Raw genomic sequence first — 15,243 nt, 5'->3', positions numbered from 1 at the left:
ATAAAGTGTAACTCCGTGGGTGTTAAGAGAGAGGAGTTATTCATTATTCACAAGACTGCATTCCAGTGGGCAGGACGAAGGGAGTTATCACCACTATCATTCAGAGGCAATGCACACAACTTAGAGTAGGGAGAGGAGGGGATTTAAGCAGGTTCTCATACAAGATGCCCCCACCTGATAACCTTAGCACTGACGCGGTTGTACCATTCCCATGAATGAATTTCCTAATGCAAGTCACAAACCAAAGAGGGGGAGAGGGGTGGTTAGAGAGAGAGAGAGAGAGACAGAGAGAGAGAGAGAGAGAGAGAGAGAGAGAGAGAGAGAGAGAGAGAGAGAGAGAGAGAGAGAGACAGAGAGAGAGAGAGAGAGAGAGAGAGAGAGAGAGAGAGAGAGAGAGAGAGAGAGAGAGAGAGAGAGAGAGAGAGAGAGAGAGAGAGAGAGAGAGAGAGAGAGAGAGAGAGAGAGAGAGAGAGAGAGAGAGAGAGAGAGAGAGAGAGAGAGAGAGAGAGAGGGAGAGGGAGAGGGAGAGGGAGAGAGAGAGAGAGAGAGACAGAGAGAGAGAGAGAGAGAGACAGAGAGACAGAGAGAGAGAGAGAGAGACAGAGAGAGAGAGAGAGAGAGAGAGAGAGGGAGGGGAACCGTGTGAACATTAATGAGGAAAGGAAGTGATGGTGAAAGATAACATGAACATTCCCCCTCTCCACTTTTTCTTTGCAGGAAATGACCCAAGAGGTGACAACAAATGCGCCCTTATATCTCTGACAAGGAATGGCAGCCAGCTACTTTAGGATGCCATTCCTCCCCACCTCACCTCGCCTCTTTTCTTTATTGTATCTGGGATTTTTTGTGACATCCTTCCTGATGGAGCAACGCCACACTCCATCTTCCTGAAAGTCGGGTTTCGTGGTTTGGCGTGACATCTTTGTTTATACACTTGAAACACTTGGGGCATCAGGGAGACACCTGAAGGACAGCAGGCCATCTGTGCTATGAGGTCATTCATGTGTCTCAGTCAAGTTTTAAATGACAGTAATCTGTTATTAGACAGTAAGACACATTACTTGACCATCTTCCAGAGGGAAAAGGTCTTCGAGCTCTCTATGATGTCATAGTATTATCATAGTAGGGGATCTGATCTGGATATTATTATGTCAAGTGTGTGACATTATACATACAGTCAAGGAACTGGGACAGTGTTATTCCCAGAGGCAAATACCCCCTGATTGAAGATTGTGATGTTTTCCCTAACTATAAAATGCCATACATATGTTGACATGAATAGAAATCTTCAGTGGAGACGTAATCCAGTGAATTGACTGCTTACTAATGCGTAGCAACACTTGTCTCTCTAGGTTATTATATAATCGGTCTGTGTTCCGATGAAACGTCATTCTCACATTTGCAATGAATCCCTAGACCATAGACATGCCAAATGAAAGCCGTGATGGAACAGTCATCACACTTTTTGCTTGAAATGGCATGATCATTTGATTGACAGGATACAGTCGGCCAATAAAGAATGAAACCCCTCTCACCTTTCTTGAACTCCTCCAGCATGGCATCCAGCCTGGTGTCATTGAACACAAAATGCAGCTGATGGCTGTAAAACTTAGTGATGGTTTTCAGCGGCGTAGAATCATCTGGGTCGACAAACGCCAGGTCCTTCACGAACAATAGATCCACAATGTTGGACCTCTCGCCCTCGAACACGGGGATGCGCGTGTAGCCGCTCTCCATGATTTCAGACATGGTGTTGAAGTCGAGGATAGCATCACCTGGAATCATAAAACAATCTCTTAGCGGGGTCATCACGTCCTCCACCGTCTTAGTCCGTAGTTCCAAGGCGCCCTGAATGATGTTCAACTCCTCTTTGACCAGATCATTGTACGGATCCGTGACTCTGAGCATCTCCAAAAGCTTCTCGCGGTTGTACACAGTGCCTATCTCTTGGCCCAAAAGGTAATCTAGAAGTTTGCTCACTGGGTATGACGCGGGGAAGGTGAGCAGCATGAAAAACTTGGTGAGGAAAATGGTGTTGGCTCCAACAGCAAGGCCATGTCTTGAGCATATGGCTTGAGGGACAATCTCTCCAAAGATGACAATTCCAATAGTTGACATCACCACAGCTATCAGCCCAGAACCTGCAATATCATCAAATAAGATAGTTAGAGTTGTATTCACGAGCACGTTGCCTAGGAGAAGTGAGCAAAGCAGGTAATTCCCTTGGCTCCTAACTGGCTCTATCTTTTTGGCATAATTCTTCTCCATCTCTGTGCCACAATTCTGGACTATTTGGAGCTCCATTGGGTCCAGTGCCATCAGTCCCAAGTTCAACCCGCTGAACATGCCTGACAGACACAGCAACATGGAAATAAAGATGACTTGAAGCCAGAAGGGGAGCAGAAACCTCTTCTCTTCCACAACTATCACTTTAGTGTCATCTCCGTCGTGGTAAATCCAGGTGTTTTCGGTCCATGGGTCGTGCAGGCCGGCGGCGTGGTGGGCAGGTGTCGAGGTGGCGATGCACAGGTAATAAGATTTACTCCTCTCGGTTTTTCGAAGGGGTTTGACCTCGATTTCAACTACTCCCGACGTTCTGCGACTTAGAATGATGTTGGGCAAGATGATTATATCCGAGGTCCTGATACCGCAGGGATGCGCGGACGTATCCTCTTTGCTCCCGTTGTCCCCCGACAAGCTGTCGATGTCCCCGACTGGTCGGATCTGCTCGTGTTCCGTAAATGAAATTTTGGACCAGGTCTCGTTGTTTATGTTTTGCCCGTAGACCCTCAATTTGACACGAGACCGTTCACTCACCCGTAGGTAGCCCCTATCCATAAAGGAAATGTCGTCCGTGTCCTCCAACCGGAGCCCGATGATAACCGTGTCCGACTCTACCCCGCCTTCCTTGCCACTTGTCGAGGTGACCAAACAACCGCTGACAGTTAAGAAAATCATCGTCAGAGCTCGAACCCGGCTAAGTGACGCCATTTTTGCAGAGGGTACTGGGGCCGACGGCTCAGCCATGTTGATAATGGGCAACCTCCTGAATGAAAAGGGCTTTTAAAAATCAGAGCCAATCGGAGTCCGCCTTCATCTCCACCGGGGGTCGCCGTGATTTGTGCAGCATCGGGGACCCAAGCGCTTGGTTCCACTACGAGTCCGAAACTGATTACTCCTAGAGCGAACTCGTGCCTCCCTTGATGTCCCGGAGACAGACGACGGTAGCACCCAATCCAGTGCGGCAGTTGGACGAGGGGCGGAGTTTTCACCGCAGCTCCAACGAATGAAATTCCAAAACAAGCGCACCTCACGCAAAAAAGCCCAAGACACTTTCCTCGTGACTTTTTCAGATGGATTTCAGAGGCAACCAATAAATAATGAATTGGTGGGTAGATCCATAATATTTGATTTATCTGGGTGGAGTGAATGGTGCGTCATTATGCAATGTTATCTCCATTGCAGAGGAGAGCGAGAGGTAGAGGGAGAGAGTTGTTTCAGCGGGCTGAATGGAATGCATGCTTTTAGGCTATGTGACATTCTTTATGCATTTTAGATTAGTTCCTTAAGATGACCAAACAAGCAGTCACAATGCATTTTATAGCTTATGGTATGGTATGTCTTGTAGGCTATTTAATGATGATCTGCAAAGCCTAATTGTAGGGAGGGATGGTTGACCAACCAAACCAATACAAATGCATGATAGGCATTGGAAATTATATAGATAGACAAAACGTACAGTAATTGCCATGCGTAATATTAGCCTAATAAACAGATAATTACGCAAAATGCCTAGACGCATGTATAAGACATTTTCTTTTAAATACTGTAGCCTACATTGTTCTGGTGTGAAAATAATTAATTATATCATACAATGTTTGCAAATTAATTAATAATCACCCATCATTAATAGGCAATTTAGCCTACGCATGACGCGGTGTTATGCATGAATCACATTTCAATGGGCTACTTTCACAAAGTAGGCATTGGGCATCATTTAAAAAACAGAGGGATAGTTAGGATAGTATTACAACATCACATTGAGGTAGTAGAGTCATTATCTGTCCAATCGGGGATTATGATGACAAAGGCACACATGTCAACTCATGGATAATAGTCCTATTCTGCCTGACATATCAGAACATGGAACAAAGCAAATAAACAACATCAGATGAAGAACATATGGTTCTACTACAGATATATGTTTTTTTTTCCTGTTCCCGGGTGATGGAATATTTCCGTGCTCTTCAGGGGCTGGTTGTTTATCAACAAAACCGACAGGGTTGGCTTAGATTGTTGATAACGTGTCAACTACAGTTAGTCGCCAATATTTATTGAAAACATAAATACAGTTGCACCATGAACACTTGTTGTCTCTCAAATACATTGTTACAGTTGTTGGTTAGGTAGCTAGCGAATTTTAGCCATGTCATCATTGAGGTGACAGTCAAATAACCAACAACAACAAAAAATACCTGGTATCAAGAACAAGATACAACTAGCAGAAACGAGCCACTTACAATTCACCACAGGGCAGTTTCTTGCCATTTTTGCTAGCTATCTGGCCATCCAGAACCATAACAACACATGGACTTCTGCGCCTTTGAAGCGCGCGCAAAGTTTTCTAGACGTCGTCAGCTAACTAGTCTATAGGTGTTATGACAATGGATGTAGTTGTGGCAGGGATTGTGTCCAACAGTGCGCAGTTGGGAGCGCTGTAGACGCGCACACACATCTGATTGGAGCAGTGCATCTCTGAGATTGCGTGCTCTCCTATAGGCGAACAGGGGAGGGTCTTTGAATAGGCTACATATTTGAATTTGGAATCAGACGTCAATATGTGCCAATGTTTATTTAAAATGTTCATAATTGCTGAAGAGCGGTGTAAAGGTAGAAGTGAAAACACACAAATATTATTTCTCAATTTTGTGCATGCCTCAGCAATTCATCTCTCTCAGTGTCTTTTGCTCGATTGTAGGCTGTCTTTATCCGGGTGTCCTTGTATCCCTGTTCCTGGAAGCGAGAGGACAAAGCAACAGTGTTAGTCTCACATACAGATATGGATGAGCAGTTCCTACAAATTCTCTAGAACAGGCTAATGGGCAGCGTAGGCCTACGTGCTAAGCGAGGCCTACGTGCTAAGCGACAACGTAAGGACCGCATCACCATAAGTCATCCATTCGTAGAAACAATCAGCAGTCTCGTGTCGCCAAGCACAGAATTCAATCAGGACATTACAACACTCGATCAAGTTCATCGCGATAGAGAAGGTTCACATGCCCCTTAGGCATGATAACTAGTAAAACGATAATGCTTCCTGGTCCACTACCTGGACACTGTCTCCCCTAGGGACGTAATGAGGAACTCGATCTCTTTTTGATTTAAAAACGTTTAGCCTGCTGTATCACAGCCATGTTTTGTTTTGATTTATTTGTATCAATATTGTTTGGCCTTTGCACAAATCATGGGAGCATTTCGCTACACCAGCAATAACATCTGCTAAATATTTGTATGCGACCAATACAATGTTATTTTATTTGATAAAATGGTTTACAAAATATTATGAGCACCTGCCCTTCCAATGAAATAGACCGGGGATGGGCAACTGGCTGCATGCAGCCCTTTGTAGGCCAGCGGATTTTTTTTTTTTTTTTTAACTCAGTCGGGGTCTCAACATACTGTTGAGAGTTAGAATAATAGACCACACAAGATGCAATTTCGAAATGTGGTTGTGCATCAGCAGTCACTCAGTTACCCCGTGTCAGCTACGTTTGTTTGATTGTTAAATGAGTCTAGTGGCCAGCTATCTAAACGTGTTGTTAGCATGGTCGAATTACTGACCGGCGTGGGGCACATTCCAATGTTGCCAACTCCTCAGTAAGGAAAGTAGCTATTGGCTGTCCTAAAAGTCGCTAGAAGTCTCTAAATGACGTCATAACCTAATTTGCATAATTGGCCATGTGCATGTAATTGTGATGGACGCAGTAGGAGAGAGGAATAACGTTGTGGGAGAGACGAAAAGTGAGTAAAAAACACCCTAAATATGTTTAGAACTACAAATAAACTTTCTTCTGTCGATTCTTTGTTTTTTTAATGTCACAATTCCAACCCTCCTTTATCCGGGCTTGGGACCGGCAAAAGTGACCCAAAAGAGACACTCTGGCGGAGTTACTTAGTTTATTTTTTATTTGTATTATTATTTTTTGTTTAGTTTTTTACATTTACATCCCGCCCTGAATGTAAGCCAGGGCAGGATCAGCCAGCCGCGGCTTCCGCATGCGCGATTCATTTGCAGTCTGGACGCGGAGGGGTGAACATCTCCTGCTCTGACTGCAGATGGGAGGGACTGCTGCGCGAGGACTGGCCTGTGAATGCTTTGGGACTGGGGTGGGGCCCACGGCAGCACCCACTGCTCGTTGAGAAGAGTAAGAACGATACGTGCTTTCATGTCAGTCTCCAAAAGTCTCCAATAACACCAGAAAAAGTTGCTAGATTTGTCGCTAGTCGCTTTTTTGAAAATGTGTCGCTAGAGGGGTCTGAATACTCGCTAAATATAGCGACAAAGTTGCTAAGTTGGCAACACTGCATTGATCATCAATTAAACATTTGCCTCCACCCTATGACAAAATGTGTAGAATAGCAGGAATACCCTTGAAAAATACCTAGTCGAAACTTTGGGTGTTTATGAATGAAATGAAAATACTAAGAATATAACTGATATTCCGAGTGTGAGTTCCCCTGTGGATCAGTGGAGCCTGGTGGAAGGAGATATAGGAGAACGGGCTCATTGTAATGGCTGGAATGGTATTAATGGAACGGAGTCAAGCGTGGTTTCCATATTTGCAATGTTTGATACCGTTCCATTCATTCCATTTCTGCCATTAGAATGAGCACATCCTCCAATAGCTCCTCACACCAGCCTCCACTGCCGTGGATATATTTTTTGCATTTCTCTCCCACACACCCATCTTGAAACCTAAGGCCTATTTCATTAAAGAGAGACACTGACCACTTCTTCACTGCCGGAAATGTGTTTGGATTATGACAATATTCACAGTTATACAGTTAATACATGAGCCTAATTTAAGGCTTGACAAAAATCCATAGTTTTACATGAATTACAATTATTGTTCATTCATACACAGTATAATCATTCTCTGTGTCTCTCTCGTATCTTGGGTACGCCATCACTTGCAACAGGATGACTCTGCACCACAGCACCCCCCTGTGGCAGAAGAGACAGTTGCACTCCCCAGCTGCAGCACCAGTTCAAAGGGATTCACCGTGCCCACCTGCAATGACACACAGCATGACAGACAGCACAGGGTTTCCCTGGAAATCACTGAAAAACACCGCATGCCATATTTACACAACGTCATGGTAGTGCGTTATATAATAACCTTATATGATAATAACTCCACTATCTTACAAGTTTAGGGTCCATTCCATTTAACCTCCAGTCAATTCAGCAATGTTTTTAAAGTTAATTACAGAGAAATACCATTTAAATAATATTATTTAAATAATAACCATTTAAATCACATTTATTACATTACATATCAAACTCCATGTTGTGTCATATTATGCAACTGCTGTCAGCGACCCTGGATCGGTACTTGTGACTATGCAATATGTTTTTATCTGCCATGAGTTTATCTTTTCAAGCTGTACATACTTTCCATACAGTTTATTACGGCATGAGATCATGACCTGGGCCCGTATCCACAAAGCATCTCAGAGGAGGAATGCTGATCTAGGATCAGTGTTTGCCTTTTAGGTCATTATAAGATAAGATTATATGGACAGATCCTAGATCAGCACTACTACACTGAGATGCTTTGTGAATACAGGCCCTGATCTGTTTGCCCTTTGAGTTCACTTGCAACAGAGAGTCTAAAAGGTAGAGATAATAATCACCTAAACTAGAGTTAGGAGCGAACTAAATAAAGTACCTGGTAACTAGCTTTGGGACACAACACCTATGGTCTCTCAGTAAAGGGTTACCAGTAGCTTTGGGACACAACATCAGTAGTTTGTGTACTGGTTGGACTCCCGGAGTTGTGCCTCGTTCTGGTGGTTGGCGACGGAAAATAACCATTCCACATTATAGCCAGCTACACCCCAAAAAACTTCCTGTCAACAAAAGCATATGTATAATCTCCAGGAACTCTACTTACCAAACATAAAGTGAAATAAGTCCCTCGCTATAAAGTAAACATCAGAATACAACTTTTACCCGAACCATATTCCTTCCAAGTTTGACCCCTCCCTTCACACAAGACTTCTAAATCTACCACTGTTCACATCAGCAGGAATATGATGCGGTTTGGACAAAAGTTGGATTCAGATGTTTATTTGATAGCGAGGGACACATTTCACTTTATGTCTGGTAAGTAGAGTTCCTGGAGATTATACATATGCTTTTGTTGACAGGAAACTGTTTTGTTGTAGGTGAAGCCGTCTACAATGTGGTATTGTTGTTTTCCGTCGCCAACCACCAGAACGATGCACAACTCAGGGAGTTCAACCAACACACAGACTACCGATGATGTGTCCCAAAGCTACTGGTAACCCTTGACTGAGAGACAACAGGTGTAATGCATTATGATGCAGTTATAATACTGTGTATAAAGCATTGTAAAACTTGTCACGAGAATACAACCTGGATGAGACCTCAACCAGCCTCAGCCTCCTTAGGATCAAGGCTAAACTGAACACCCACAGCCTGAAGAATGTGTAGGGAGTATGAAAAGATTCAAACTGTAGGAAACATAATCAAACCAAATATAGTCCTCAGTGTGTGTGTGTGGTTTCAGTGACCATGAGGGACCATGATAAGAAGACATTGAGACATTCCATTGGCTGACGGGAGGACATGCATTCCTTCCTGATTAAAGGTTCCCAGCAGGACTTTAACACAGCCTAGTTGTGACTGCAGCACATCTGCTTGACCTTGGTGTGTGTGTGTGTGTGTGTGTGCGTGCGTGCGTAGGGGCTAGGGGTCAATTTGGAATTCACAGTGGGAAGGTGTCAGTGGATGTGTCATGACATTTATACACACCCTGCAACCACATCTAAAACTCAGAGTATTATGACACATTAGGTGCAATTGTCCTGGAATTGGTACAAACCTTGGGTTTCTTTACACTACATCCAGCAGGTACTCCGGGCAGTTGGAAAGTGAACTCCTCAGCAAACCTGGAGTGGCTGAGGATGCTGGCCACCTCTCCATCCACCTCCACTACCTCATCCACCTGGGTTGAGAGACACACAAACACAAATATTACTCACTGTGTAAAACACACCGGGCACAGATCTAGGATCAATATGATCCAATATAACTTTATTTGCCAAACTGTTACATCGGAAATGTGTTTTCTGCTCTGCTTTCAACTTCCCCATACAACACAAACATACTCATATTGGAGAGGAGCAAAGCCCAACTCCATTTGGCAGAAAAACACAAAACAGTATCTTGTACAAACCTTGAATGTGTACTCAGCGTCAAACTCCAGACTCTCCTCAAAACCAGTGATGTTGCCATTGTATATGACCAGAGAGCCTTTGTTAGAGATTTTGGGGATCTTGAAGAGACGGTAGGTGGCAGAGACAAACTTGTAGTCACCTGTAATTCCAGAAGAAATATCAACGTTTTGAACAGTCAATCTTAAAAATGTGGGGTCCCACGTATCAATGCTATAGACCCAGTATGTTAACAATGTAACCGCTATATGGTAACTTATATGGTTAAGAGCTGATGGAAAAAATGTCACCATCTCATGTTTAAGACGAGTCAACTTATCTCACCTAGGATGGCCTCCAGTTCCATGTTGTCCACGGTGATGACGTTGGCCGTGACCAATCGCGGGGGGCTGAATCCCACCTCCTGAGCCAATCGCACTAGGTCCTCCCACCAAAGCGCTCCGCCTAAACACTCCCCTAACGACAGCGTTAACATCTACAGTTCACCTACGTTATTAACTGTTGCTGGTCCTACAAATATAAATAGCAGCTGGAACCAGTCTAAAACAGTGAGAAATGTAATACAGAAGCTGCTTAGTAGACATACACACCCCACAGGACTTTGTGATTCTTGATCTCATCGGAGAGCTTACTGCTACTATAGACATCACTGAAGTACAGCTCTCCTCCATCCTGACAACCAGAGAGAGTAGCAAACATCTTTAGTGTGCAGGCTTAGAAGACGTGAACGAAAGGGAAAGAAGGATGCCTAGTCAGTTGTACAACGATGCACTCAACTGAAATGTGTCTGCTGCATTTCAATGTTACCAAGCAAGGATTCTCTTTCTGAATTACTTTTCACTGACACGTTTAAGTACAGTAACAGCATTTGACTTCTAAGGACTGGAGCATGACATGAATCTTCCTTACAAGCTTGAAAGGGTTCATTGAAGTTTTGTTGGTTGTAATTACCGGATTTCTACATGATACGGTATAGCACACAGTGTACCTTCAGCACGTGGTAAGCATCACTCAATACTTTTCTCTTGTCTGGGGACAAATTCACCACACAGTTGGATCTGTCGCACAACAAAAGGGGCAAATAATGAACCCTCACCGTACACTAATCACTATGATATTACTGTAAAAATGAACTGTAATCTTTCAAGGGTAAACAAACAACCAACAAAGGCATCTTACATGATGATATCGAAGGAATTCTCCTTGAGTCCAGCCTCCTTTAGAGCCTCGATGTAGCCCTGAACAAAGTCCACGTTGGGCTTCCCGTATCCAAACTCCTGCATGTGGTGGTCCACGTACTTTCTGGCAACCTCAAGCTATAAAGAAAGAAAAACGGATGTGTTCCCAGGACCGAAACAGAACTCCAAAACAAGAACAGAAAAAAAGGGGAATTTGGCTTGCACATACATACAGTGGCTTGCGAAAGTATTCACCCCCCTTGGCATTTTTCCTATTTTGTTGCCTTACAACCTGGAATTAAAATGTATTTTTTGGGGGGGTTGTATAATTTGATTTACACAACATGCATACCACTTTGAAGATGCAAAATATATTTTCTTGTGAAACAAACAAGAAATTAGACAAAAAAACAGAAAACTTGAGCGTGCATAACTATTCACCCCCCCCTCAGCCAATACTTTGTAGAGCCACCTTTTGCAGCAATTACAGCAGCAAGTCTCTTGCGGTATGTCTCTATTAGCTTGGCACATTTTAGCCACTGGGATTTATGCCCATTCTTCAAGGCAAAACTGCTCCAGCTCCTTCAAGTTGGATGGGTTCCACTGGTGTACAGCAATCTTTAAGTCATACCACAGATTCTCAATTGGATTGAGGTCTGGGCTTTGACTAGGACATTCCAAGACATTTAAATGTTTCCCCTTAAACCACTCAAGTGTTGCTTTAGCAGTTTGCTTAAGATCATTGTCCTGCTGAAAGGTGAACCTCCGTCCTAGTCTCAAATCTCTGGAAGACTGAAACGGGTTTTACCTCAAGAATTTCCCTGTATTTAGCGCCATCCATCATTCCTTAAATTCTGACCAGTTTCCTAGTCCCTGCCGATGACAAACATCCCTGCAGCATGATGCTGCCACCACCATGCTTCACTGTGGGGATGGTGTTCTCGGGGTGATGAGAGGTGTTGGGTTTGCACCAGACATAACGTTTTCCTTGATGGCCAAAAAGCTCAATTTTAGTCTCATCTGACCAGAGTACCTTCTTCCATGTATTTGGGGAGTCTCCCAAATGCCTTCTGGCAAACACCAAACGTGTTATATTATTTTTTTCTTTAAGCAATGGCTTTTTTCTGGCCACACTTCCATAAAGCCCAGCCCTGTGGAGTGCACGGCTTAAAGTGGTCCTATGGACAGATACTCCAATCTCCGCTGTGGAGCTTTGCAGCTCCTTCAGGGTTATCTTTGGTCTCTTTGTTGCCTCTCTGATTAATGCCCTCCTTCCTTGGTCTGTGAGTTTTTGTGGGCGGCCCTCTCTTGGCAGGTTTGTTGTGGTGCCATATTCTTTCCATGTTTTAATAATGGATTTAATGGTGCTCTGTGAGATGTTCAAAGTTTCAGATATTTTTTTATAACCCAACCCTGATCTGTACTTCTCCACAACTTTGTCCCTGACCTGTTTGGAGAGCTACCTGGTCTTCATGGTGCCACTTCCTTGGTGGTGCCCCTTGCTTAGTGGTGTTGCAGACTCTGGGGCCTTTCAGAACAGGTGTATATATACTGAGATCATGTGACAGACCATGTGACACTTAAATAAAGTCCACCTGTGTGCAATCTAATTAATTATGTGACTTCTGAAGGTAATTGGTTGCACCAGATCTTATTTAGGGGCTTCATCGCAAAGGGGGTGAATACATATGCACGCACTACTTTTCCGTTTTACATTTTTGGAAAAAGTAATTTTTTTCATTTCACTTCACCAATTTGGACTATTTTGTGTATGTCCATTATATGCAATCCAAATAAAATTCAATTTAAATTACAGGTTGTAATGCAACGAAATAGGAAAAATGCCAAAGGGGATGAATACTTTTGCAAGGCACTGTAAACAAGCACCACAAAGTGTTGTGTTCAGCAATTGCCCTTTATGATATTAAAAACATTTTAATTGAATGGTCACCACCACACCACACAGTTGTGTACCTGGTCCTCAGTCATGTCGATGCCTGTGACGTGGCCCTTCTCCCCGACCAGTTGGCTGAGCATGTAGCAGTCTCTCCCACTGCCACTGCCCAGGTCCAGCAGCCTGCAGCCCCCCAGACACTCTGGGACCACCAGCCCACACCCATAGTACCTGACAGAACAACAGCAGGTCAAGGGCTACATGGTGAGTGAATGGAATCACGTGTAACAGTTATTCATGGGTGATTCATCAATCTTATTCACAACAATCGTATCCTTAACAATCTACAGGCAAGCAGGCAGACACAGACCGACAGAGACAGAAAGACACACAGACATGCAATTATGTGTGAAAATGACTTGTTACCACTGATGTTATCAAAATGTCATTACATTGTAAGTACAATGTTACAATAGTGAACCCACTTGGCTGTGACTTCAGGATGGATCTTCCTCAGAGCCTTGAGGATGAAGGCTGGGATGGGCTGAGACGGGGCTAAGCAGGCATTACTCTTCAGGTCAGACGTTTTCTTCAGGGTCTTCCCATAGTAGTCCTGAGGGAAGGTTAAAAATAACTACTGTATCAAGAGTTATGATTTAAGTCTTACACATTTTTTCTTGGCTGCATCTCATTCCATGATTATCAATTTCAGGTTAATGTTCAACTTCATTAATTCAACTAGGCTATCAGTAGCCATAAGCATACTGCCTGGACATACTGTGATGAATGTACAACACATGAGGAACACCTTCCTAATATTGCATTGCACCCCCTTTTGCCATCAGAACAGCCTCAATTCGTCAGGGCATGGCTCTACAAGGTGTTGAAAGTGTTCCACAGGGATGCTGGCCCATTTTGACTCCAATTCTTCCCACAGTTGTGTCAAGTTGGCTGGATGTCCTTTGGGTGGTGGACCATTATTGATACACACAGGAAACTGTTGAGCGTGAAAAACCCAGCAGCGTTGCAGTTTTTGACACTCAACCCGGTGCGCCTGGCACTTATTACCATACCCCGTTCAAACAAACACCCTCTGAATGGCACACAATCCATGTCTCAATTGTATCAAGGCTTAAAAATCATTATCTAACTTGTCCCCTTCCCTTCATCTACAATGATTGAAGTAGATTTAACAAGTGACATCAATTAGGGATCATAGCTTTCACCTGGATTCACCTGGTCAGTCTATGTCATGGAAAGAGCAGGTGTTCCTAATGTTTTGTACACTCAGTGTATAAACCCACTCTACTACTCAGCAATGGGCTACAAATATGTAAAATGTACTAACAAAATTATACTTTAACGTTGTCATACCTTGACATCCACATGAATCACTGAATCAACGAAACAGCCTTTCCCACATTCCCTATAAAAATGTAAGACATGCCATTTAGCTGTAGTTAAATTAACGGACAGACATTTTCACAACAGAAAAAACATGGTCAAGACAAACATGTCAAACAAGACCTTGCTACAGTAACCTGCAAGTATATTGTCACGATAGGCCATTGTAACGATGTCGCGATTGTAACGAGTCGTGGGAAACAGTTTGGTCTTTCACTTTGCACAATCTGAAAAATTGTAGCGGAATGCTGGCTGGATTGTGTGACAACAATTGTAGAAAGAAATGACACCGCGAGGGGCATGGCCAACAACTTGAACAACACATCTACAACACTTGTGGAAGCTTACCCGTGTTCTTTCTTGCATTCAGCCATTGTGGTCCAAATGACCCTAATTATTACATAAGTCTAATAAATAAACATTGGAATCAAAGTTCATTTTACGACTTGTCATAACAAAATGTTAACTTCCTGGTTCTCTGTACCGCCCCCTATCCTTCAAATTAAAAGTCTCTTTCAAAATAAAATGTTAAAACTGGTTTAACACTCCTGTTGTGTTCTGGTCGACCTGGACCGATTTACAAGTTCTCTCTCTGAAAAAATGTAGTTCATTTAATCTGATTGTCACAAGATTCCATGACTTTGTCCACACAGGGCATCTGAACACACAAAACACATTTAGATGATCTTCATTACTTTTTGGTGTTCCCGGTCAAAAATGAAATAAATGGGTGAAACTACAATTAGTGTATAAAATGTAGTTCATGCCCATTCATCAGATGGTCACACTTCCTCTCCCAGACCCCCACATGCATGTGTGGTTGAGCATGCACATGAGCGCATACACACACCTCCCTCCCCTTCTTGGCTTCCATGGCAACCCCCATGGGAACCTTTCCCCAATAGAATCTTTCCCCCACGGGAACCACACGTTGGCATTCTCACAAACAATCACAACATTGTTTCAATAATATATACAACTTTTCTCACAGCTCTGACATATAAAGCTTTTTGAGGCCTTGCTCACAATTCATTCTGTGGCAGCACAATGACCAAACGATATACTGTTTGTGAGGCTCTTGATCATATCTTTGATCATGACACTGGTGAGGAGAGGCAAGGAAACTGACAGTAAAGATGCATTAGAGGAGGAAGTGTCAGAAGTTGAAGACACCACAGAATATGATCCAGACAGAGACAACCAGTGATGAGAAAGAGGGCCCTGCTGAGGTTGTTGTTACATTCCAGTCAAAGAATGGGAATTTGTCCTGGTCTTCATCCCCAC

The 15,243-nt window shown here is 43.4% G+C and overlaps 2 protein-coding genes across 3 annotated transcripts in view; both read right to left on the bottom strand.

Annotated features, from left to right (window-relative positions):
• LOC120023189 (metal transporter CNNM2-like) overlaps nt 1-3,027 on the bottom strand; it is a 75,328-nt gene extending 72,301 nt beyond the window's left edge. The window contains exon 1 of the mRNA XM_038967218.1: nt 1,536-3,027. Coding sequence (XP_038823146.1) covers nt 1,536-3,027 — 1,492 coding nt within the window. The remainder of the gene's footprint in view (nt 1-1,535) is intronic.
• Nucleotides 3,028-4,837: 1,810 nt separating this feature from the next.
• LOC120017408 (arsenite methyltransferase-like) lies at nt 4,838-14,424 on the bottom strand. 2 transcript variants are annotated; one of them, XM_038960166.1, is made up of 12 exons: nt 14,308-14,424; nt 13,930-13,981; nt 13,041-13,168; nt 12,636-12,786; nt 10,663-10,799; nt 10,472-10,541; nt 10,074-10,155; nt 9,808-9,939; nt 9,486-9,625; nt 9,132-9,254; nt 7,142-7,292; nt 4,838-5,013 (listed from the first exon to the last, which is right to left on the bottom strand). In XM_038960166.1, the coding sequence occupies exons 1-11, from the start codon at nt 14,331-14,333 to the stop codon at nt 7,188-7,190; spliced, it is 1,146 nt and encodes a 381-aa protein (XP_038816094.1). In that variant the 5' UTR covers nt 14,334-14,424; the 3' UTR covers nt 4,838-5,013; nt 7,142-7,187. The 2 variants fall into 2 exon arrangements, with proteins under 2 accessions (XP_038816094.1, XP_038816087.1); XM_038960159.1 differs by lacking the exon at nt 4,838-5,013 and having other exon boundaries at nt 7,013-7,292; nt 14,308-14,417.
• Nucleotides 14,425-15,243: the final 819 nt, after the last annotated feature.

The sequence above is a fragment of the Salvelinus namaycush genome, chromosome 2 (assembly GCF_016432855.1).
Source record: "Salvelinus namaycush isolate Seneca chromosome 2, SaNama_1.0, whole genome shotgun sequence".
In the NCBI taxonomy this organism is placed as follows: domain Eukaryota; kingdom Metazoa; phylum Chordata; class Actinopteri; order Salmoniformes; family Salmonidae; genus Salvelinus; species Salvelinus namaycush.
This window is presented reverse-complemented; position numbering and strand designations above follow the sequence as displayed.

Excerpts from the sequence above, each read along its gene's own strand:
- LOC120017408 (XM_038960166.1), bottom strand. The coding sequence starts at position 14,333 with ATGGCTGAATGCAAGAAAGAACACGG. Across the intron at positions 13,169-13,929 it reads TGATTCATGTGGATGTCAAG|GACTACTATGGGAAGACCCT; the intron begins GTATGACAACGT and ends ACCTTCCCTCAG. Across the intron at positions 9,255-9,485 it reads ACGCTGAGTACACATTCAAG|GTGGATGAGGTAGTGGAGGT; the intron begins GTTTGTACAAGA and ends CTCTCAACCCAG.